This window comes from Nesoenas mayeri, assembly GCF_963082525.1.
Source record: "Nesoenas mayeri genome assembly, chromosome: 14".
Taxonomy (NCBI): Eukaryota; Metazoa; Chordata; class Aves; order Columbiformes; family Columbidae; genus Nesoenas; species Nesoenas mayeri.
In genome coordinates, this window is record NC_137556.1 from 12,449,082 (window position 1) to 12,475,059 (window position 25,978).

General features: G+C 36.4%; 1 protein-coding gene across 1 annotated transcript in view; it reads left to right on the forward strand.

Moving 5' to 3' along the window:
• The window catches only part of GABRA1 (gamma-aminobutyric acid type A receptor subunit alpha1), a gene marked incomplete at both ends in the record, with an annotated part of 39,634 nt that extends 14,762 nt beyond the window's left edge, over window positions 1-24,872 (forward strand). Inside the window, 7 exons of the mRNA XM_080353458.1 lie at window positions 1,308-1,375; window positions 6,548-6,768; window positions 8,362-8,444; window positions 13,074-13,217; window positions 18,255-18,407; window positions 20,922-21,124; window positions 24,564-24,872. Of these exons, the coding sequence (XP_080209584.1) occupies window positions 1,308-1,375; window positions 6,548-6,768; window positions 8,362-8,444; window positions 13,074-13,217; window positions 18,255-18,407; window positions 20,922-21,124; window positions 24,564-24,872 (1,181 nt within the window). The remainder of the gene's footprint in view (window positions 1-1,307; window positions 1,376-6,547; window positions 6,769-8,361; window positions 8,445-13,073; window positions 13,218-18,254; window positions 18,408-20,921; window positions 21,125-24,563) is intronic.
• Between the last annotated feature and the right edge of the window lie 1,106 nt (window positions 24,873-25,978).

The following is a 25,978-nucleotide window of genomic DNA, read 5'->3' on the forward strand; positions in this document are numbered from 1 at the left end:
TCCACATTTGACATTTTTACCAAAATCCCCACATTGGCCTGTATAGCACTATAGTAAATGTATTCAGATTTACACAAGCATAAATTCCGAAAGCTGGTGGGGTTAACGCCACTCAGCAGTGTTTGGATTCATGCCTCCAGGTGGTGTTACTCCCTGCAGCTATATTTAAATTGAGTTATTTTGATATATGCCATCCTGGGTGAATATTTTTGCGATGTGTGGCTTAGAAAATACCAATATGTTCACAAGTGACTGATACTCCGTGTGTGTGTATGTGTGTAGAGGGGGAGGAGAGGAAGAGGGAGGTTAAACTTGTGCATTTCTCAATGTGACTTTTAGCAGATCTGCAGAATTCAGATGTTTGGCTCTTTCTGGAGATCAGCACCATTTTAGGTATCTCAGACTCAGCATTTGTGACCACTAAAATAATGAGATTCTTCTGAAGTGGCAAAGGGCATTGTGCCGTGGAACAAAGGGACATCCTTGAAATCACAGAGAGGTTTACCTTTATGGTACAGCATATACATAAAATCTGTGCTAGGCACGTGTTATAGATTTCTGCATTATTCTTTGTACTAATCTATCACTGAGGCCTATAAAACAAATTTGGTAGTTTAAGGGAAAACTAATGTTAGTGCACATGTCAATTTAAAAAGAAATCTAAACCATTTACTAACTTGAACATTTATACCTAAGTCAAAAATTGTAGTGGAGAAGTTTAGCTGATATTTATTTGGAAAAAAGTTATCTCCTTTTTGTTTATTGCAGTTAAGGGTAATACAGCTATTTCTAACTCATACCAATAAAATATCTTTATGTTTCTATACACTGAAGTGTATTCTCTCTCTTTTCTAATTCCACGTTTCTGTGTCTCAATGCAAAATACATAATTCATAAGCCCAAGGTTAATTATTAGAGACCTTCATTCAGCTTGTCCAGAAACACTGAGTACCTAATGAGACTTCTGAATATTGTATAAAATACAGAGTGCTATTTATATTGTCAGGCAAGAAGATTTATCAGAGAGTGAAAAGATTTACACAACAGTGGAATTACAGCTGCTGCACTGTGGTATCACAAGCCATGTCTCAAAGAAGTCCTGTGGAAACGCTCTGATAAAAAAAGTGTTGCTGACAATATTGACTGTGAAATGAAATCTAGAAGCAATAAATTATCATATTGTAGACCGATTTTAGAATGGCTAATCAAGGCCAATAATTTTTCTATTTATTGTGAGAATTGGTAGTGGTTAAATGCAATGAAGACTGTTGATAGACACTCACTGTCCTAATTTCCTGCTTCATCAGAGCGTGTAACTGAAGTGAAGACTGACATCTTCGTCACCAGTTTCGGGCCTGTTTCAGATCATGATATGGTAAGTGATGGCCTGTATTTCTACTGCATTCATTTTCTCTTGTCTTTTTAATTTGGAGGCTGAAAGATTCATGCAATAACTTATTTAGTCCTTTTAAGGTTGCTTTTGTTGTTGTTGTTGTTGTTGTTGTTTTTAAACCCGTGATTCCAAAATGCTGTCAGCTTTTATGTGCAACCATTCCTGCTAGCTGTGACTGCATTTAAGTGCCCTGAAATTAGCAGCCTCAGTGACTCTAATTATGTGTTTTAACAGACCTTATATTTGCTACATAATACGTTATGAAATGCATTAGGGTTTGGATCTGTATTCTTCTGAGAATGATTGCTCAGGTCCTTGCTGGCACATCACTGATCCAATTTGACGAGTAAGATCATCATCTTAAAATGCAATTAACACTTATGCCTACAGTGTGACATCTGTACAGTCTAACCTGTATTTTTATATTAAAAGCTACTGATCAATGGGAAGTGACTTTCCCAGATCTTGGCTGCTGAAAGAGAAGATTAATGAGAGAATTAGTGTCACTTCTCCATGGAATTAATATTAAAATCAAATTGCTAGATAACTGCAGGGGATGGAAAAGTTCAGAAAACTGAATGAAGATGCTATGAGCCCTGGTCTTGAGAGAGATTAAAAATTGTGTGAAAAATATGGATAAGGTACTTCAAATTTTGCATATAAATGACATCTTCACAAGTAGGTTCTTATTGACAGGGAAAGCCTGGTCTGCAGCTACTGGTATCTGCTACATCTTCTGTTAGGATGAATGCTGGAAACATCCTTATTAATTTAAATGAAGAAAACAGTTCAGCCTTGTGGCTGGCTACATTTAGCTAAAGACATTCACCAAAAGAAATAGCGGCGGGGGGGAAGAGAGAAAAATTATCACAGGAAAGGAAACAAGTTCCATTTCTTACCACAAAATTGTCAGTGGTTTAATTGGAATTAAAACAGTAGACAGGCCTGCAATACCAGGTTATTACAAGTTTCTGACTACTCAAAACAATGTTAAAGGATGGAATAACAGAAAACTAACTTTTGCAATGTAGTTTATTTTACTAAATTAACTTTACACAAAGACACAATTTTCCCAATTGCTTGGAAAATAGCAACTATAAAACCAGAGTCAAATACATAATTGCAACTGATGCCATGATATTTAAATGAGAAAGAATAGCTTGGCCAGCACAGCCGTTTTGACAGCTTCAAACAATCATGTGACTAAAATATACATATTTTTAATTCAATAGTCTTTGAATTAAAACTGTAGCAGCTGCAGTTTGAAAGTGATTGGAGGTTGCTCCATTTTTGTACAGTCCTGTCTTCTTGCTAATTTCCTGAAAATTAACATAGTTCAAAGTATGGACGTAGATGTTTGTGGGAGGTGAACAAAAAAGGAATAGATATAGGCACGTTAATGTATGCTTTGCATTAGTATTTATTAGAGTTTTCTATAAGTCACCTGGCTAAGTTATCATTTGCTCTGTTGAGTCAGATTTACTAGAAAACTCCGACTGTGAATGACAGTCTAAAAAACAAATGGATGTGAATGCTTTCCTACATGTAGACCTTAGTTTAGAGTAACTGACAGGCTTGCTGAACTACCTGGGACTATAAAATGTTTGGTCTTCAGCATCTACTCATACTTTGTAGTTTCAGGTGACTTAATTATTAAGTAGAAGGTAAAGCTAGTTTTGCAGCCACAAATAATCTTCTTTCATAATTAGGAATAGGCATGCTGGAAAAAAAAGTTATTGACTTCAGGTTCAGTATAGCTGAATTACTACAGCATGAGTGATCACTACCTACCAAAAAAAAAAAATCTCAAAAATAATTAAAAACCCTACCACACTGGCTCCTGATTTTCACTTAAACAGGAGAAAGAATTCATCAGTCTCTTATTTGAGTATATGACCAAAGAACACACAGACAGGTGTTCATATGTTTTTGAAAACTAAGGAATTACAGAAAAGTACGTAATGCAACACTCCTACTCACCTCCCCTAAAAAGTAATGTGTGTGCAGCCTACTCACACCTAACTCTTTTGCTTAAGGAAATAAGTGTGAAAATCAGAGAGAGGAAGATAAAGCGAAAACTGTACCAGAATATAAAGTTTACATTAATATCAATGTACATTTAATGCAAAGTCCTCTATGCATACTACAGGTTGGTTGTAGTAACCATCCTTTGAGGGCTACCCCAAATTTGCTCCAGTGAGCAGATTTACAGTAAGTGTAGGACTGGTCTGTGGGACTTGGTGACAGGGAGGCCTCCCTGGCAGCTGCACCGACCCACCGAGGGAACCACGCACTGCTGCCTGAGCCCAGGATTGAGGGCTGAGAACTGGCAATGAGCTGCTCCAGCTGACGCCATATGTTATGAAACTGCAGCCCCAGTGAGACATCCACATACCTAGACCATCTGTTTGCAGGAATCCAGAGATGCAGTTATATAGATAGTAGGCTGATATATCAGGGAGTACATGGTGTTCCTACCCACTCTCTCATACACTCTTTTAAGAACAGCATAGACATAACCTGTTATTCTATAACTAGAGTGTCTTGGTTTGCTCTTAAACTTGTGAATAAAGTTAAACAGGAAAAAAACCCACACTTTTTTAAAAGAAAATCTTCTGGTTTTGGAAGAATTTTGCAGGTTTTCAGACATGGTCTCTCAGATGGTGGATTGAGCTAATGAACAGATCAACTAATCAACAGGCTGCTCTCACATTACTCTCACTTTTGTAAAATTGTTGGTGTATTTTATCTGGAATAAGTAGAATTTTTAAATTACCCTTTTTTTCACAAAGACAGATTTTTTTTTTCCTACTAAATCTTTGTTCCCACTTCTTCTGCATTATAAGCTCTTCAGGAACGAATTTCTATTTTACTGCCTTCCTGTACAGCACCTTGTCTGATGTAGACTAGAGTATGCTCTACCCTGTGAATAAACAGCCTCTGGGGAGAGATATCAGATGAGTAAATTTGAAAGCATTTAAGTCAACATATAATAAATATTCAACCCCATACAACTTATTGCCAAGGTGCAGATAAGAATCTTCTTTCCTTTCCAGCACACTAAGGAATGAAGAGTCTCCACTGTGGAGAATTTATTCCAAACTTCACCTTGGTCATATGTTTGCACGCAAACCACCTCTATAGTACATGGTTTGGAGAAAATCCTTCTGTTCTGCACAGCATCCTCCTGTAGAAGAAAGCCCTAATCAGAGTATCTGATGACTTGATCTTGAAGATCAGCTGTCTGTTGAGGATTCATTTGAGGAGAATTATTGTACATGTTAAAGTGGGTAGTGAAAGCTAAGGACTTAAGAAATCTCAGCCAAAATGAATTCATCCTATATGGTCCAACAGCCTGGGATACAGAAAGATTCAGTCTGTGCCAGGCACGACCTGTCAGCTGCTTTTTAATTGAATTTTGTCTTATGCTGTCAAGCCCCTTATCAAATCTCTCAGACTCCTTGTTCTTTTCCAGCACAAGAACCTTGTGTTGATACAAAGTGAAGAACCAGACTGTCTTCTCGCAACCTGTACCACCTTCACACTAGCCTCCTTCTTTGCAGTTGAAAGAGATAAAAAGGGACTGGCTTACATGCACACAGAATGATGTCCTTTTCTGAGCATGTCTTTTACCTTCCTCGTGTGTGTAGGAGGAAGTTTTCTTTGGAGCTAGTAAAACATGGAGGAAATCCAATATTTTAATGCCATCTATTGCATTTTAAACCTCCTTCTCTCCTACACTGCTGCACACTCAGGACAACATCTTGCATGTAGTTCAGCCTGAGGCCCCAGCGCAGCAAAATTCTGAAGCAAGAAGCTGGTTATAAGTATACAACTGCTGTCACTAGAGCTGAATCCAGGCTTCAGCAGCTCACTAAACACATGATTAGAAAACTGGAAATACAATTAAGTATACATCAAAATTATTTTCAGGTCTAGGATGTAAATAAAATTAGAAATAAAAAAATCAAAACTCAAAAAAACCCAAAGTAAGACCACCCTATGGATTTACAACATTTCTATGTCCACAAGAAATTTATTTAGGCATTTCATGCCCTACAATCAGGAAGAACACACCACTAGTAAGAATCACCATTCTGCATAGTTGCACAAGAAATAAACATCCCACTACTTCTTGCATTGCATGGAGCATTGCCATTCATCAACAGAAAAATCACAGGTCTAAAGGAGTGTGCCACAGAGAGATTTTGCTTACTTGTTCCAGAATGTTTCTCTTTACTAACATATTCCTTGAGGCAGCTCTTTCCCTTATAGCTATGCGTGCCTTCACACAGAGGAATTTTCTTTATTTTAGGATTTGCCATCTCCACTGGCAAGAGATCCCAGCAACGGTTCAGTTTCTCAGCCAAAAGATTATCATTCAGGGTATTTCTGAACACTGTTTGGGTATCTGCTTTTGACATTTCTCACAATATCATAGCCATGAATGATGGCAGGGGCAGCATAATCTCATATTGAACTTTTATGTCAGAGTGGAATCTTTCCTGAGAAAATACCAGACTATACTGCATCCACAAGAGTTTTTCACATTTTCACCCCACATACATCAATATTTTATAGATAATACTTCACCATGTTTTTCCTAATCTCACCTTCTCCCTCTTAAATTTGTTGCTATTGCTTTAAAACAAATAGTTCTTTCATTTTGTAGTGAGTGTTGGTTATTTTGGTTCTCCCCATGTACACCGTGTCAGCCACTGCACCTCTTCCCCTTTGGCGCAGTCCTTGCAAAACTGAACTATAATTCTTGGTCCAAAGCTGTCCTTGTTCTTCCTATGCTGGACATATTAGTCACATATACCCACAGCTTCAAAGTACAGTTTTACAGAAGGTGAAAGAAAACTGAAAAAAGGATGAATCATTTTGTTTCCACTATATTTTATCTCAAATTCTTGTCAACTTTTGATATACTATCTCTAACATTTATTCTGTTGACACAGTAATGGTATTGTAACTGTTAAATAACCAGTTTCAGGTACATTGTAAGTAATATACAGAATGAACATTATGATAATTACTAATTTTACTATTATTCATGTTGCTTCTAGGGAACAGTAAGAATATACTTTTCAGTTTCTCATTTTTCAACATATGGCATCATAAGTGTTTTTCTTTTTTTCTGAATTGATGTAGGAATACACTATAGACGTATTTTTCCGTCAAAGCTGGAAAGATGAGAGATTAAAATTCAAAGGACCTATGACTGTTCTCCGGTTAAATAATTTAATGGCCAGCAAAATTTGGACACCTGATACCTTTTTCCACAATGGAAAGAAGTCAGTGGCTCATAACATGACGATGCCAAATAAACTATTACGAATTACAGAGGATGGGACATTACTATATACAATGAGGTGAGCCCTAAAATACTATATCCTTCATTTAGTTTGCCAGTTTAACCTGTTACAGCATAATTTTCCAAATGGAAACAGTTTCCTTTTTGAGAATAATTTGATTCCTGCTTAGTAATTATTTTCACAACAGGCTATGGAGTGATGGACAAACTGAGACATTTGCAGTGTTTGTTTTGTTTTCCCTCCGTGCTGTGCTACCTTTACTCTCCCTGGATGCATCTTAATGCTTGATTTTAAAAATAGATTTATAGTATTAGCAATCCTTAATTTGGATTTGCTTTCAAGGATTCCATCAGCAAAGTATAAAAAAGCCTGAAAGTTAAATACAATCTAGACTACTAGATTACAGGATCTTTGGATCCTATAGAAAGCAGATTCTAAGAACTAGCAGATGCACACAGAATTCATTGCCTATTCTTCACATTTCTTGTGCTTGGAAAAACAGAGCATGATAGTCTAAAGATAAATATTTCTTATTTCATTAATAACAACAAAAACAATTAACTAAAGCATTTGGAAAGTTAGGAGAAAAAATTACTTATTTAGTGGCACCACTTTTACTGGAAATATGTTATGGTCTTCTGTTGTCAGAAGAGGAGTTAGATAAAACCTTTTGAAATAATGATGACACATGGTCATGGAAATGTGCTGGAGTAAAAGAATGCAAATTAAACAATGGGGGAAAAAAAAGGCATGTTTTCTTTACAGAGCTACATGTCCCCTATTTATATCTCCCATGGAATCAAACAAGGTATAAAGTGATTCTGTTGACTCAAAGTCAAGATGGATATGTTAGTATGTAGGTGAACACTGAGTTTTCTTTTAACAATTTGAAGATGTTTTTAAAAGAAGTACAAGAATTGAGAGAAAACAAAGTCTTGAGGCTTTAGGTCGTCTGACAAATGTGTTCAGATTATTCTGCAACATCTTTCAAGACTGCGTAGGCTGGGGTAGAATCTGCTTGGCTGGTAGTTATACAAGTCCACTCAATTTTTTCTTGTCTTCCTAAATGCTTGGCTGTTAGGGATTTAATCCACAAGAACACTATCTTGGCAGCACATTGTTCACTTATATATCCTTTTTTGACCATAACCATTTCTATTTGCTCACCTTTGCAAGCTCCTTAATGGAATCTTCTGCCTAGTATTCAAGTATTATTGTTCATTCCTTGCTGATGTCTGGTATGTGACTGTTTCTAGTTTATTTAATCTCTTTTATTAAGAAACATGTTTGCACTCAAGCTGATAGCAAAAAAAATTATTTCAGCAAATGTCTGAGCATCCAGAATGGGCCAATTTAATGACGGCAGCAAGGAAGCAATTCCAGCTTCTAAAAGATTTTAATCCTCATGCCAAGTCAGAAGTCTGAGCATGTTCCTGCTGTACGTGGCAGAGGGGCTGAGCCAGTCTCCCTGCTGTGTGTATACAGGCCCGTCAGCACCCCCAGCCCAACAATGCAGGTCCCATTCTAGCTGCTAATTAATCATATAACAGATATTATACTATGCTTATTCAATGTGTCTTAGTAGAAGTCTATTCACTATTTCTTTGAAACCAGAATAAATGTGTCCTTTTGCTCATTAATCCATTATAGATTGACTGTGAGAGCAGAATGCCCAATGCATTTAGAAGACTTTCCTATGGATGCGCATGCTTGCCCCTTGAAATTTGGAAGCTGTAAGTTTATTTCAAATAGAGGTTTCTCCCTTTTTAGGCTACTTTATAAGAGTATTCTGCAACTGAGAAAACCTCAAGGTTTTAATCTTGTGTATTTTTCACTTTTTATTGCAGGCTTGTATTTTTATTCATATATATATATTTATACTTAATATAATGGAGCTCTTTCGATGTGTCTTAATATCCTTCAATATCATGCCTGGACATTCACAAAAGAGAAAAATTACAGTGCTCCAAACACCTAGAAAAGTAGTTTGTCACACAGAAAATGCCGTCAATCTTATAGTTGCTTTATTTTGTTAAAAGCCAAAATCAATGTTAGATCATAGATCAATGAATTGATTTAGTCAAAAACAATTTCCCTACCATAGTTTTGGCCCGTTTAGAACAAAATTTTGCCTAAGATTATAAAATATTCATATTACAATCATGCAACATTTCTGGAAGTGGAAAATCTGACAAATCTCCAAATGGAGTCCTACACTTGCAGCATTTGTAACCTTCGATTAGGGAACATACTGGATGAAATGTAATGTAATTTAAATCAGTGTAATAACTGACAAAGCTTTCTGTAAGCTGAGAATGCTCCCCAAAACTTTCATTTGAATAACAACCAACCTGACACTGATACTTTTAACTTAGCTAAACATAGTATTGTTTTAAAATTAAATATATCACCTCCCCAACTCTTTAAGTAAGAAAAAAAAAAAAGAGCTGGTTTACTCTGGTTGATTCAACAAACAAGGAAGACAAAAATGTGTGAAAGACGTAATAGTGTACAAGATGTTTCCTCAATGGCTATTTTTTTCTAGTAGAAATGGGTCGTTTCACTGATAATGGGTACTTAGTGACTTGATCTATTTTAGAAGTCAACAAATAGAACACTCAATTCATTCTTCACATGTTACCAGACAGGGTGATAATTTACTTTGGGCTGAATAGCTCTGTGTTTACCATGAGAAAGGACCGATGTTTTGTCTTTAAAGAGCTACTAGACTTAGAGAACAAAAAGCTCATACAAACCTGGGGCATAACTGACAATATCAGTTTACTTCTTGAATGTTACGCTTTCTTACACGCTTCCAGTAAATATTTCCAAATCTCCTGGGAACCAGAAGGGGCTGGGCGCAAAGCCTGACTCCAGCTAAAAAAAGAGCAATGGGTGCAATGGGTTCTTGATTAATAACGTGGGATCTGGGCACCTGAGATTCCAGTCAGGTCAGGAGCAGTTGCAAGACTGAATTTCTGTGGAAATGCACACTAAAGTGTTTCTGCAGACTGCCTGCTGCTTCTGGGAGGTGGGAAGATGGCTAATCATACATAAAACCTGTTAATGAAAAATTAAACCATCAACAGTTTTTCAGCAAATGTGAACTACTAGTCTGAATGTTTATAGACTTGGTAAGACACCACATCTGAGCATCCCCGAGCCACAGCCTGAACACCAGACACTCCCTAGTCTGAGAAATAGTTCCCATCTTTCTCCTACATGGAATTATTTCTGGCCCAGTGTGTCACAGATTACTCTGTTGTTGGTTCACACGGTGCATGGCTTTCCAGACTTCTAAGGATCTTGCCTTGACTAAATCACCAAGAGACGCAGAAATTATGAATGAAAAGGGATAAGGATTTGAATACAGCTGCAGAACCACACCACGAAGTAAAAACAAGATAGAAAAAAGATGTGCAAGTCTATCTGCATATCTTTTGTATCTAAACTGATTTCCTTTTTATTGTGCAAATATTTTTTATCATAATATATATGATTTTCTTACGTGAACAAAAAAATTCAGTGATATTTCTGATTGAAATACTATTCCTTACACTCAAGTCAGAGGCCATAACTGGCATTTCAAGCTCAGAGCGCAGGCATGATCTGCTATGCTTTACAGGCTATTTTCATCTTTTGCTTTGAACACTAACTGGCTATCACGCCAGGTATCCTAAGCAGTACCCAGCAAAACAAGTGACTCCAAATGCTGGGAAGGGCCATAAGACAAAATCAAGGAGTTTTCAGGGAAACTTTGCATTTCCCTGCTGAATTCAGGTGAGCTTCTAGTCTGAGATCCTCATGAGAAGGTGTTCCTTCTGTAACATTGATTTACCGCAAATATTGCATAGGGAATTAACTGTTCAGAATAGGGTCTTAAAGCTGGACCCCTCCCCTCCTTGTCATCAGATTATATGTCGTAATCATCAGGTTATAGAACATTTGTCTCAATATTTTGTTATCCATATAAACAGAAATATCTCCTACAGGACAAATGGCTGGACCCAAGCAACATATGAAAACAGGACTCACCATTGTACACTTGAGAAAAACAAAGGAAAACAAAACAAAAACCACACACAACAAACAAAAATCCCCAAACAACAAAAACAAACAAGAAATAACCCCCAACAGCAACCCACAGAGTTTTTAATTGCCACTTTTTCATTAGAAATCATATTTAAATACATTTGTGACCAAGTGTGATCAACATTTGTCAATCAACTAAAGCAATTAATCATCATCATCTTAATCGATCAAAAAAAAAAAAACAACTGAAAAATACCTCTAATTGTCATGAAAGCCATGCTTTAAGTGCAGACTGTAATATTACATTTAGTAGCTCCCCAAAGTAATGTTTGCCCAGCTCTGTTTGTTATGAATAAAACTAGATAGAGTTTTTCCATGCCTTCCACTGTTACTCATCACTTGTTGGAGCTGGATCCAGAAAAGCCTCAAATGGAGGGAGCTGCACATCACCTGTGGACTCTGTCTGTTCTGTAGAGGCCAGCGAATGTTTGACCCAACTCCAAGACTAAACTGATTTGCCAAAATAAGAGCTTAAGCTAGAGGTTATTCAATGCAAATTTAATATGACAAATGCTGAAGAGATTCTGAAACAACAAAAAGTCATATGTTGGCAAAACAAAATCAGAAAGGCAGATGCTCTCCTCAACTCTGACCACAAAAATCTGATTGTCAGTTTCAAACTGAGGCCACTCTGGAAAGCAGCAGCAATAGGAACAAAAAGCTGAGGATGGAAGCTAAACAGAATACCAAATCTGGCATTTACAGAGCAGGGTGAGCTCATTTCCAGCACTTATGAGTGGACTCCCTTCCCCCAACCCAATGCAGCGGTTTGCACCAGCGCAGGGAATCAGTCTCTCTCTTCCAAACTACTCTCATGCTCCAGAACAAGTAAAATGCTTGAAAATTAATATTATTATTGTCAGCCCTTTTCTATGTGACTAGATTGGCAAGCCAGTTCAAGCCAATTCTTGTACTTACTGTGGCCTTTGTTTTGAACGTCAGAATTTTTAAGATATAGATTTGCATTTCCCATTGATTCAGAGAAGCCACATACGTATATGTTACAGTGCTTTGGGAATATGAAGTCTGAGGGTAAAAGCAGCCTTACGCTTCAATAAAGCAGGATCAAATGCCATGCAATTAATTTACCAGTGCACTCCATCCAACACCACCTCTTCAATTACTGTTATCTCTTACACTGCTAAGAAAGTTACTAACTCATAAATGAGGTCAAGTGATCTAGATTCCTCCTTGTTCTTTCCTGCTTGCCAGTCCGGAAAAAAAGGGAAGATGTCATCCTGTAGGTGGGAGTCTACTGTCATTTTTAGATGCCCTAAGATGTCCCATCTGGCTTCCAGCTGTCTTTAGTGGGTGCAAAGTTTTTGTAGGTTCTGATCACAGGTTCAGTCCCATATGTGTCTTGGATACTCTTAGATATGAAGAATGACACTAGATGTTTCTATGCAGACAACTAACTCCCACCTTAGCTGCTCAGAGCGAGAGCTGTCAGACTCCAGACTACGCAAAATGACAGAAAAACTTTACAACAGGACTGAGACTAAACCAATATATAATTTGATTTCTGAAATAACATAAATAACATTTTAATAACAGCACAAACTACCTGGATGGCATATGTATTATGCTACTGAATTATCTGTATAACATACTAGACTCCTTGGGTTTAAGAGCCCCTAGTGTCTTTCTTTTGCTTTGTTCAAGACTCAAATATGAACTTGAGTGTGAGCATTGCCCAGAAGTAATCAAAGCAAAACCACCAGATTTTGATTCAAACTCACTCGAGCCTCAGAAATGTCTGCTATGCCTGTTACATAGCAAAGACAGTGCAAGGGGGGAGATAACCAAATGGAGAGCTCTGAAGCAACTCTGAGAAGGACTTATTTTCTTACAGTGGCCCAGACAGCACCACACTATGACAAATTGAAAATAGTGGGGCTCATCTTTCTTGATAACAGTTAGAAAAAGAGTTGGAGTCCTTTCATGTCCGTGAAACTCCACATCTCACTCTCGCTTCCAGTTACTCAGATTTTACATAGGTAGGAGTGATGTAAGGGAGAGATTTTCATGCCATTAAGGATCAACCTTAATCCAGCCCTATAGTAGATATTTAGCTAAACATTGCATCGATACACCTATAAAATCAGTTATATTTCCCATACATCAAAAAGTTCCAGTAAGCTAGTTGTGGGTTTCTACAGGTAATTAAAGAGAATTTGATCTTCAAATTATTGCTGAAAATATTTTTCTGATAAAGCTATATAGCAACAGAAGGTGCAAAGCTGAAATGAGATGTATTTGTTTTAAATTAGATGCTTATACCAGAGCAGAAGTCGTGTATGAATGGACACGGGAACCAGCAAGGTCAGTGGTTGTGGCTGAAGACGGCTCTCGATTGAACCAATACGATCTGCTTGGACAAACTGTGGACTCTGGAATTGTACAGTCCAGCACAGGTCTGTGAAAGAGGCTTTTGGGGAAGGGTCAGATTTAACTGCCAAAATGTAATTTAGAGCAGGAGGAAAAATATAAAGACCAAAGAGCGAGAAAGGTATATTGTAATATATGAGCTTCCAATTAGGAAAACATGACTCTGAAAAGGTAACACATCCTGGGATTACTTTCTTACTACAACTGCTGGTTAAAATATTTGAACAATTAAAAAGCCCCCTATAGTGACAGATCTAGCCAGAGAAAAACAGTAATTTACATTGTAAAGAAGCACTCCTCACATCCTTATTGTATTATCTGCTTATTATATAAGCTTAAAAAAAAAGTATAATATGAATCCTTAAAGATCATATTCCTGGAAGCAGTGAAGTTGCTTTTGCAAGCATATAGTTTCTCAAGGGGGTATTCAGAGAGTGAAAAAAAATGTTGTCATCAAATGAAAAGCCATCTGGAATATCCAAACAGGATTTAGGTGTCTTAATGTTAGTATCAGCTTCAAAACTGTTAACAGGACACAGAAATATAGCCGACATTTATAGTATTATATACCTGTAACCTTGAAGGTTGCTAAAGTTTTATTTTTCACTTTGCGGTGTTTGTTTCAAGATTTTATTTTTCAATTAATTTGGAAGGGGCACGAAGACCTAAATACAGTAATAAACTGAGCATTAGGCATGAACAAGCACTGAAAGGGTTGACTACACTGTTCAAGGGACTGAAAGAAGCACAGCATTAGAAATTGTATTGCTTTGAACACACCCGATGTGACCGAACTAGAGAAGTACACTTACACCTGCATAAACCAAACTTCCTAGTGTGTCTTTCATAAAGTCAATGAATATTTACAGAAAAGTAAGTCAAGGCAAACCCTAATTTGTGACTAATTTTTTTATTTAGCTTACCAAAATATATTCATATGCTCTATTAAGCTCCCCAAAATTTCTCACAGTCAAAGTCCAGGTTACTTCTTGGAAGATTCTGTTCAGTTGATGTAATCATAAAAGTAAGCAGAATGGTAGTAATAAGGACTTTGTATAAGAACAGTATCAACACAACTGCTCCTATAGATTCACTGCTTCCATTATTGAGCACAGGCACATGCATCAGACAAAAGAAAAGCGGAGAACTCTTGGCCTGGCCACAGCTAGAAATGTCACCATTGACTTTCGTGGAGCCCGTAATTCACCCCAGCTGCCCTTTGCCGAAAAGTCAATAGGATTTGTGAGGAACTGCAAGAATCTCAAGCTCTTTGCTCTTTCTGTTCTGAAGCTACTCACTCAGAGGGACCTGGGTAGCCTGTGTGCCTGCCCCTTGGCACTCGGCAGCAATTCTCTCCTTGCGTTATAAGGGCAGCAGGATAATCAGAAGAGACTTACAAGCCCGGGAACATAGCTAAACCAAATAGATAACACCAGATATAGTTCAGGGTAATTAGACAGTAATGTGAAAAGCAACCTATAAATTGTTAGGAAAGGCAGATTATAAATTTTTAAACAGAACTGAAGGCAAACTTAAGTGTAAAAGTTCTTCATACATTTCCATGAAGAAACAAAAAGATATTTGTTTTGCTCATGACATTTCCTAGGTTTGAATTTTGCCTTCTTTTTCTACTTGGAGAAAATCTTCACCATGCCTATCTATAAAGCTAGATGCAGTATAACCAATATTTGCTGAAATAAAGATTGTATTGTCTAGATGCAGGAAAAAAAAAACAACAAAGAACTAAATACAACAGTTATCCAAACTAAAAATAAGCCCATTGAAGAATTGTTTAAGTACCAAATTTGCAATCCTCTTTAGCCACTACTTGATAAGAGTATACGGTGATAGAATAAACACATTTATTGCTTGCAAATTCAATGTCTCAAGGAAAAATTCTGCTTGATTTACTTAGGAAAGACAAATGCTTTGCCTTCCACAAAATAATGGTGGATCAGGTTGTGATCCCCATTCAGGTGGGTGGGCAGCTAGTCTCAACAGAATCCTCCGGCACATCTTTGTCCTCTGATCATCTCTGTATTAAGATATGACATATGTAAGGAAAATTATGAGATCCCTTTTCTGCTTTCATAGTTGTGGATGATGGCTCATCTGGCAAAAAAAAAAGATAAAAGGAATTGAAGACAATCTTCTCTTAAAAGTTTTCAGCACCTTTATTTGGCAAGAAAATTAAGCTCTCATGCAGCTGATTCCATGGATCATTAGAGGAATCAACAGCATCTTGGGCAATTTTAAGCTGATATTTGGAGTTGTCTGGAATTCTAGACATATATTTTCCAGGACTTTGGGGGTAACTGGGTTACTTTAAACATTCTCCAAACTATTAAATGACTTGGTGAATCCCTAGCCAACATGCACTTGCAGTTATTCATCTATGCTGGCAATGCAATGTGCAGGTACTAAAGGCTTTAAAATAGTATTCAGTAAACAAATAATAATAATTATTCTTGCTGCTGCTTTGCTTAAGCAGAGCGTCATCCACTTTTTACTTGTATGAAAGATTCCTGTCACTCTCCAACTACTAACTCATATTGACACAGAAAGATTAAAATTATCTTTTTTGTAAGCACCTTAATAGATGCTTAAAGAGCTCATATAAGATTCTATTTCCATAGAATTATTTTGCCACCTTGAAAACATTGCTTTACATTGAAAAATCATCAGGATTTATACTCACAATGATACATTTTTAATTTTTTTTTCCTGATGATCTGTAAATCTACTGAGAGGATGCTGTTTGTAAGGGTTTTTCTATTGGGTTACATGACATAAGTAGTAAATGACAAATACTTTGTCTTAAATTGATGGCAAGGAATACATTAATTCCTCCCTATAGTGATAGAAAAAGTATAGTCCCTACCTCAAACCTTGTGTCTGATGTGATGCACATTAATTTTAGGTGCTTACCTAATAAGCTGGGTTTCTTACAAATAGTTCATGCAACACTGAGTAATAGGTTTGATGTGACTTTACTGAATTATCAGCTGTTGTCTTCTAAGAACACAAGTTAGTTTACACCACCTGAACATCTGACCCAATGATTCTGATACGCTGTAGAATTACAAACCTTTGAAAACAAAATTACAGCATAATTGCTGGGAAGTTAGACAGTGGTCAGCAGCTGCTACAAATGTGGTTATGCTTTTCAACTAAAAGCCATAAAATGTGGGAAGCTAAAGATACAGTAGATAATGGAGGACTTTCAAGCACTGCATTTATTTAAATATATCTCAGAGATCTAATATCTTCTAAATGGTTGCAGTCCATTGGTACTTTACAGACCTAAAAACATGTTTTGTCTTGTAACTGAACTGCAGGCTTTCTCCTAGGCCTATGCTTTGCCTGGTTTACTCCTCATGGCATTACCTTTAGCTGACTTCTAGCTTGGGCCTGCTGCAACGCTCAACAGATGAGAGTAATCCCTGTCTTTTTAATTGCCTTTATGCTTTGAATCTTGTTCTCATTTTCCAGAGGTTAAAAATACTTTGATAATTTAAGCAGCTAAATAAAGCTTCAGACTACAGTGGCATGTTCACTCTATATTCTTAGCTTGCCATCTACAATCACTGAATTAATTCTGACATACCGTTGTGAGCATTCTGTATCTGATTGCATTAAAATAGCTTCCCACGTGATATTTTAGTAGATAAAATTAAATTATTGGCTCTTCTAGCCAAGGCTGGCACCCTTCATGAGATAATAGTCTCTGATACAGATGAAAAGAAGGTTGTTTCAGGGAAGGTTAAAGAAAGGTGGGCAAAATTCAAGCAATAATGCCCACTACAGTACTTCTGCCAGTCCTGTTTTTGAAATAAAACTTTCCTTGTATATCCTTTGCTTTACCTCTCAATTTATAATTGATTCTCTTTTCCCACTTTGCTACTGTCTTTTATATCAAAACATACCAGGAATATTGTCACATTTTATTTATAAGCTTTCCTCAGGGTTATACATTGAACTAGATTGTTCAAATGAATGTTCTTCTAGACTCTGAATTAAAGAAAAGGGCATTTGACATGCTTGGTGCATAAGCAGTCAATGTCTAGACATGGTTTTTCAATCCAATTTAAGTTTTCCTGAACAAAAGCAAATTTCTCTTTCCAACTGCCTACATTTTAAAATAGAATAACAGTAATTTCACATGTCATCTCTCATCTAGACAGAGGTTTCCATCCAGTTACATATCTACTTGTCTCTTTCCTAAGATAATGTTTATTGCATAATAAGAAAAATCAATCTACTAAAAAAAAAAAAAAAAGTCACAACAATAGGTTTTTTCAATCTTTTGATAGCATACTGTTTTTCAAAATCCATTTTCAATGCTGTAAATAATGATCTGAAAACAAGGTATTATTTGCTGTGCTCTGACAGGTAAGATTTATAGAGTTATATAAACACTTAAGATTCCTTTCAATTGCAATTAGAATACCCAGCTCATATGCTCTTGTAGCACCTAAAAAGTGAGCACCAGTGAAAATATTCTATGTTATTCCTGCATTGTCCATTTACTTCAGGAGAGAACAATCATTTAGTGAAGTCCTAAATTAGCAGAACAGGGACACTTAATCTTCAGAGCACATAAAGCACAGACAGTGGTAATGCAGACACAATCACATCAACAATTACATCTTAAGCCTGGCCTGACTGAAACACTTCTGAATGCCTGTCTTGATTTAGTTTTATATGATGTTTACATGTGTATATTATGGTGGGTTTCTATCTTCTAATGGAATAAGACCTTTCACAAGAGCCACCAGTCAATGCAAACTTTCATTCACTAGTCAGCATAGATGAGAAGATGTAAATTTAAATAGCATTTCCCAGAACTGTCTAGTTTTGTATTGTTAGTGGAACTTCAGAATCTGTGCTATTGAATGTTTCCCTTAGAGCTGACCCAAGTTGATCTGAGGACTTACTTTTTTTTCTTTACAACAGAGGTAAATATAATTTAAAAAAAACCCCCAAAAACTAAACACTCCCTAGAAAGCCCTCTAATTTGTAATTTATAAAAGCTTTAATGTTCCTGTTTTTCTTGGTTTTAGGGGAATATGTTGTTATGACTACACATTTTCATTTGAAGAGAAAGATTGGTTACTTTGTCATCCAGACCTATCTGCCATGCATCATGACAGTGATACTGTCACAGGTGTCCTTCTGGCTTAACAGAGAATCTGTTCCAGCAAGAACTGTATTTGGTAAGCAACACCAATAACCTACTCAGCAATCATAAGCCAAATAGATTTAAGAAATTTTATAGTAAAACTAGTCATGCGTAACACAACGTTGGAGAATAGCATGAGCCTGGACATCGTGCAGTACACATCAGTTAACATGTTTCATTGCAAACATGTAGCAGAAACTGATTTAAGGTCCAAAGTTTTTAAAGTGTTCATTAACAGAGATCTGAAAAAATCTTAAGCAACCTATTACAGTTTGTCTTTTCCAAAACAGTAAGTATAGGAATAAAACATTTCTGACAATGGCAATGACGTTCATGGTGGTAATTGTCCAAAAGGTTTTAATCGATGGGTGTTGGTCATTTGACATCCTTAGGTCCTTTGAAAGTTTTTGTTTTAAAAATCTTTTTCATCATTTTTTGCAGGCTGCTGCTAAAGATGTCCTGTTGAAATCACTGACAATTTATTGTGCTTACAATGTTGAATAGATGCACTCAACAAATGCAATAAGAAGGCAATCTGTTTATACAGATGGTCCCTAGCGTTTCAACCACTGCTTGCAAATACCTATCTTAAAATTAGAAACAAACAACTAGTCTATTCTTTGGAGATATTAATCCAAGTCAAGTAAAACCAAAAACCAAATTTTCAGTTAGGGAAAACAAAACATTAGATTTCTGCTACATGACCTGCCTTTTTGTGATGTTCAGGCAGAAGAACACACAGCCCTGTTGACTTTCACGCTAGTTCCCCTGTTCAGGGCACAGCTGGGGCAGGACACCATGGGCCATCCTGCTTTGCCAAAAAGAATTTACCCATTTTCACTGGACATAGCAAAGCCACAGAGCCACAAATCCTGATGTTGAGAAACACAGACTCTAAAGCTCTTGTTGAACAAGAGCTATTTTTATTGACCTTTTCTGGCACTCTTCACAGCTGTATTTTAGTTTCCCAGTGCCTCTGGAAATCAACCACAGCTTGCATAGCCTTAGACCTCATGAACCAAGTAGAGGCTTTCTGTTGATATACGAATGTGCATTTACAGGAGAATGGTTTAAACCGCAGTATAAGTAAATTAGATTTACATAATATTGTTTACATTAAGATCTAAAATTAGTTCTGAATTTTTATCAACTTCACTGAGAATTAACCTGGGCCTGTTATGAGCTGCTGTAGTCAAAGCTATTGAAATTTTAGATGGTTTACATCTTTGTGAACATGCCATTTAAAAAGAAATGTCAGATGATCAGTTTGAAATGGTACACATTTTCCCTAGGTGGAGAACAAAATTTCCTAGTCTCATAATGAATAATATATAATACTGCATGATGTTCAAGTTGCTATCTTCACAGGCTCAAAACCCCACACATTTCCTTTCAGAACCCAGTTATTTAGTAAACAGCAGTTGTTTACTGCATTATTATGTATCAAGATAGATTTTTCATTGCTTCATGGCAATGTTTCAGAAAATTTTGCATGAGTGTATATACGTACAGAAGCACAACTTACATCTTTTAGCCCATTCAGTATCACAGATAATAAAAATCAGAAATCCTGTTTTGCTACTACACAAGAGAAACAAACCCACTAGTAACGAGTCAAAGACAAAATTAAGTTGCCTCTCAGGGAAGAGAAATTGCTTCATCATTAGGCACTTCACACCAGCACGTAAATAAATTGTTCATTTTTTGGCCTATTTTAGACCACTGCACATTTTCACTAACGCTCAGCGCAGCAAAGACGAACTCGCAAGATACATTCAATACATGACATTGCAGTTGTCAAGGTAACTTGTGGACATGTGATTTGATGTAAATGTCCTGCACTTGCAGATTTATTTTTTTCAAACAGCTGCAAGCAGTGTGAGTTCAGTACAGTCCTGCTTGCTCTTTATGGCCAGTCAAGGGAAAAGGTTCATCAGCAGTGAGAAGCTCTGATATCACAAATGCAAATTACATTATCATTGCTTTTGCATAAATTATTTGCTGTTTTCAGGGCATCAGTGAATAAAGGGACAGACAGAACCATCATTTCAAATAAATGCAATATCACATAAAGCTTATTGCATTTGAGTACAAATTTGAAGGAGCACATACCAAATAAGCTGAATGAAAACAAGCCCTTTTGTTTTCTGCTAAACACCTTAGAACTGATGCAAGAAAGAACTGAAAAAGTTAAATTGTTACATCTGTAGGACAATTTGCAGGGCATGAACAAGGAACAGCAGCAACGATTCTCCAAATGCCAGGAAGCTTAAAGTAACATCTAGTCCACAACTCAAAATATTATTTCATTTCACCTTTAAACATATTCTACTACAGAAACGTCAATGAATAAAGGTATAAAAGATGTTTTTAAGATCTGCAACTTCCATAGAACTTGAAATCTGCTACCTTCAATTAGCAACTGATCTTAGTTGGGGAAGTTTGTAAGAATTAGGGGGGAAGACTTTCCCATCTATTTTAACAGTTGAGAAGTGAAGCACAAAATACAGCCACTAATCCAAAGACACACAAACTTTTTGCTTTCCAGGAGTGACAACTGTCCTGACAATGACCACTCTGAGCATCAGTGCAAGGAATTCGCTCCCCAAGGTTGCCTACGCCACTGCCATGGATTGGTTTATAGCTGTGTGCTATGCCTTTGTGTTTTCTGCGCTCATCGAGTTTGCAACAGTGAATTACTTCACAAAGAGAGGCTACGCGTGGGATGGCAAAAGCGTAGTTCCTGAAAAGGTAACGTCGTTTAATATCTATCCAAGCAGGTCATACTATGCCATGCTTGGTCACTATGTAGCGTTTTTTTAGCCCATTAGAAATTCTTGTTATTTAGAATAGTAAGTACCTACTCCAATAGTGTTTCCTCATGTGTTTACACACAGCATTTCTACACATAAACAGTAATTACTTAGACACAGAGTACTTAAATACTACTTCTGACATACCTGATGATATTTAATGTTATTAATAATTAAAAATTTCACTGAGATTTTGACTTGTGCATCTGAGTAGAAAGACAATAAATTAACTTTCTAGTGTTTGAGGAAAAGAAAGTATGGATACCCCAGTATAAACATAGGAAAAAAAATCTTGTGGCTACTGTATCTGATAGTCTTCGAAGGATATTGCTCCCCAACAGGAACTTCAATAGGATTGCTCTATGATCATGACCAAATATACCACCACAGGACTTTTTCTTTCCTTCTCTTTGCCTCCAACTATTTCCCTATTTTTAAAAATAAAAATATTATTTTTACTTCTTAGTCAACAGGAGAAATGGATTTGTTTTGGGGGAAGTACTGACAGTTGCATTGGGAGTGTGCAGTCCTGACCCACACCTCCTGAGTGCAACAGAGACGTCACACTGAGTCCCTTTGCTCTAGGATCAGACCTGGTCTGTAAATCACAGGTGTATCACAAAAATGTTGACAATGTTTAGAGCATGAAAGAGAAAGTAAGAAAGCTTTCCATTTCCTATGAGTTATCATGTCAGCTGCTTCTGTAAAGAAGCTTTTTGCTTTTTTTTTTTTTTGAGAGAGAGATCTTGTAAGAGAGTTTTAACTTGCCTAATTGGTCATTATGAACATTCACAGACTAGAGATTCAGCAGAACAAATATTTGGAGGAGCAGATGTTACTCATTGGTATGTGAATATGTGTATTTAATTCCAAAGTGTGTGCCTATATTTACATATATATATATATTTTTTTTTATTTTAGTTGTATAAGTCAGTAAGAAAACAAATAAATTTAGGACATATACACAATGACAACTACTATGAAAGTATTGTAGAACAAATAAATGAAGTAACAAAGCAAATTTACAGTAATGAGCTGCTCGGCTGCTGGTGAATATTGAGTTTTCAGTTACTGATGATACTTTCATTGAAAATAATTTGATTCTTTGGTGTGCTCCTATCTTCATGAAAACTATTGCAAAAAATAGGCTGTATCAGTGGAACAAAATCCTTAAATGTTAAATATTGCCGTGTTAATATAACCTACCTTGTAATATAGTTACTATAATAAACCATTTCATTTGTTTCAAATAAAATTATATTTTCAGAGAAAAAAAAACAAACCCCACAACATTATAAACACAGTATTTAAACACTGCTTAAAACATTGGAAGATTTATGGCTTTGCATTCCTCAACAGGTAAGGGTCTTTATGCATCATTTGACATAAGCCAGAAAGGACATTCTGGCCCCTGGAAGCGCAGCATTATCTGCAGACATAAGGGAAGGCAGGCAAGGCAAAGTAATGGCAAACAGAGCATCGCACCGTAATAAAATTTAGAACTCTAATTAGCTGTCATATTACTTCTTAATAAAGTTGAATTTGACATATGAAACATTAGGACCGTGACTGATGTCAGGACTTTCTGTGGATCAGATTCCTCATGACATTTAAATCTATAGAAAGGGTCTCCTCCAAGACTTCTGTGCAGCACTTCTTTGCCTGCCAGATTTATTGCTGCTCCCTAAAGTATCTGGTTTCATACTCAGCAAGCATGTAACAGCCTTCCAGCTCCGGAGGAAAAGAGCAGACAGACAACTAAAAAAAAAAAAGGGTTTTTTTATTTCAACCTGTTTGTTTTTCCTGTTGAACAGAAATAGCCTAAGACAATTTGAAGCTTTTTCTCATCTTCAAGCTAAGCTGAATATCGTAATAAAATCAAGAACATCTACATCATGGTCATTACGTGATTCCCTTTTCTTACTAAGCAGCAGAAATGTAACATTTCAGCCTTCATTTCCTTGCTGCGTGGAGCCCCAAGCCATCCTTCCACAAGCCTCCCTCCAGGTGCACTGATGCTTTGGCAGATTCCATTCACATTCCCCAGGGTCCCGCAGCAGCCTCTCTGCTCCCTGAAACACTCACCTCTTGAGCAAGTTTTTACCAAACCCTGCCCACTGGGTGGTCTATGTAGCTATTGATCTGTAGTTGATCTGCCACAAAAAGTACCACGACTACTTAAAAAAAAAATATTGCCTCTGTGGGACAGCTGCTTCTTGAAAACAGAGAATTCTATTTGCTATCTTGGGAAATGACAGAACAGATCACATTTTGCTGATATTTTTGTTTTAGCCATTTTTTCCCCTCATCTAAGAGGATGAAACAGATAACATTTTTCTATTCTTTTTGTGGCAAGTTCTGCCTAAAGATTTTCTAAGCTCTTGGGATTTTTTTGTTATCCTTTTTTTTTTTTTTTTTCCCTGTAATCAGAGGAACTTGGAGCAAAGAGCTGCTTTTCTTTATGCCTCCCCAATGACGCACATCATCTCTCTTTTATGTTAAGCCTAGTGCAGTGGCTGGAGGAAGGGTTCAGACTGCCTGCAACAGGGACTGTTGAATTCCAACTCGTAATTTCAGATGTCTAAGATCAAATTTTTTCCTACATGTAGATTGCAGAAGTAGGATACTAGAAAACATAAGAACCTACAGGAAAAATCTAGATATTCTTTCAGATCAATAAGTTCTTCTTCACTAAAAGATTTTCAGTCCATCCTTGCTTTAGCAACATAGGCAGGTGGATGCAAAAAATCATACAGCTATTGAAGTCCCTGTATGTGCAATGACATTTCAGCCATTATTGATCCAATTAACATTAAATTTCTATTCCATAAAAAGCATATACATTTGGTGTAAACCATTAGTGAACAGAATACTGGCAGCTTTGCATTTTATTAAATAATCTACTCTCTTAGTGCATGATCACATGATTTTTTAATTGTGTGGTTTTATGTATGAAGGATCTTAGAATGCATCCTACAGCATTATTTGTCTTAATATTGGAAAGCTACATTAAGAAATTCAGTGTCTTCTGAAGGTTTTATCCTGGTCAAGAAGCACAGTTGATTGGTTTGTCAATGTTGATTACCATTAAAGACAACTTTGTTGATCTGTGAGACTACCTATCAGTATAAGTCCTCATTACAGTTTATCCATCATCTAATTTGGTTCGACTAATACAAGAAATGTAGATGGATGATTTTTTCTTTGTCTTCACCGAAATATTTTGCATGAGGTACGTAACCTGACACTAACATCTTTCTTACAGCTTATTACAATTTGTGGCATAAATCAGATTAACTGCAAAGTTTTATAGTGTTTTTTCATAACCTTATCTGTTGAGATGGTAGTGCAAATAAAACATTTTCTTCTTTCTTCAGCCAAAGAAAATAAAGGATCCTCTCATTAAGAAAAACAACACGTACACAGCTGCTGCTACGAGCTATACCCCTAATATTGCAAGGGACCCTGGGCTGGCAACCATTGCTAAAAGTGCAACAATTGAGCCCAAAGAAGTTAAGCCAGAAACAAAACCTGCAGAACCCAAGAAAACTTTTAACAGTGTCAGTAAAATTGATCGACTATCAAGAATAGCCTTCCCTTTGCTTTTTGGAATCTTTAACTTAGTCTACTGGGCTACCTATTTAAACCGGGAGCCCCAGTTAAAAGCTCCAACCCCACATCAATAACTTCACTTATTCGTATAGTTCTGTTTTGTCTTTTGCTCTGGGAATTGCTTCCCGTTTTCACATATAGTAATTCCCATTTGCTTCATTGCCTCTGTCTTAAAGAAAACACTGGTTTCTTTATTTAACAAAAGTTAAAATATAACTGTATATTTTAAAAAGCTATGTGAAAAAGCTATATACTTTGGAAAAGTCATTCTGAAAACGGGAAAGAAAGAGTTGTAGAGTAATTAAAAGGGAAAGGGAAACCATTTGTAGATAGCTTAGTACTGAATGTCCCTAAAAGGCATTGTATATGTAAGTGAAAAAGATATTTTTATTCAAAGGATTGCGGGGAGTGGGAAAATATTCTTTATGATGTTCCTGATGCACATACTACACCATACCATTTATTCAACCACTGTTTATAATCTTTTCAAGGATGTAAAGCTTTCCATTTGCTGAATGCCATAAGATATACTATTTTACTAATCCCTTTTCTCTTATATATTCCAAACCACCTGACTTATAATATTAAATCATCTTTAAAGAAAAAGGAAAGCTACTCACTCTAGGTACAGTTTGTCACTGTAGAGCACATAAGATCTAATAGTAACAAATGCTTTAATCTGCTGTTTCACTGCACTCTCGTTCTGAGCATTAAGTTGTCACTAGAATAGATTCAAAAGCAGTTGCACAATCAAGTGCAGATTCCAAGTTCTCTCTATCAGCTGTGTAATCCAAACGATTCCTGGTTGCTTTTACAGAGAGCTGTTACTCATCACTATGTTTTAAATAATTAACAAAACAAAAATAAATGGAAAGACCCAAACCACAACAAACCAACAATTTTTGCAAGCTCTAGATACATTGAATGTATTCTTTTATAAAATGATACATTTAAAAGAAGCTTTAGATTGAGATTTATGGATAGCAGAAAGACAAAATATAGTATTTAAATAATATATGTAAATATGCAGCATGAGATTGTACATTTTTTTACTTTTTTAAAGTTGTGTTCTTAAAACATTGTGTAGGATTCACCTCTTAGCTCTTAATATGTTGTTAAATGCTCAATAAAACATATTTAGAGCCTGAATAAAACAAACAAACAAAAACAGTGGTACTGG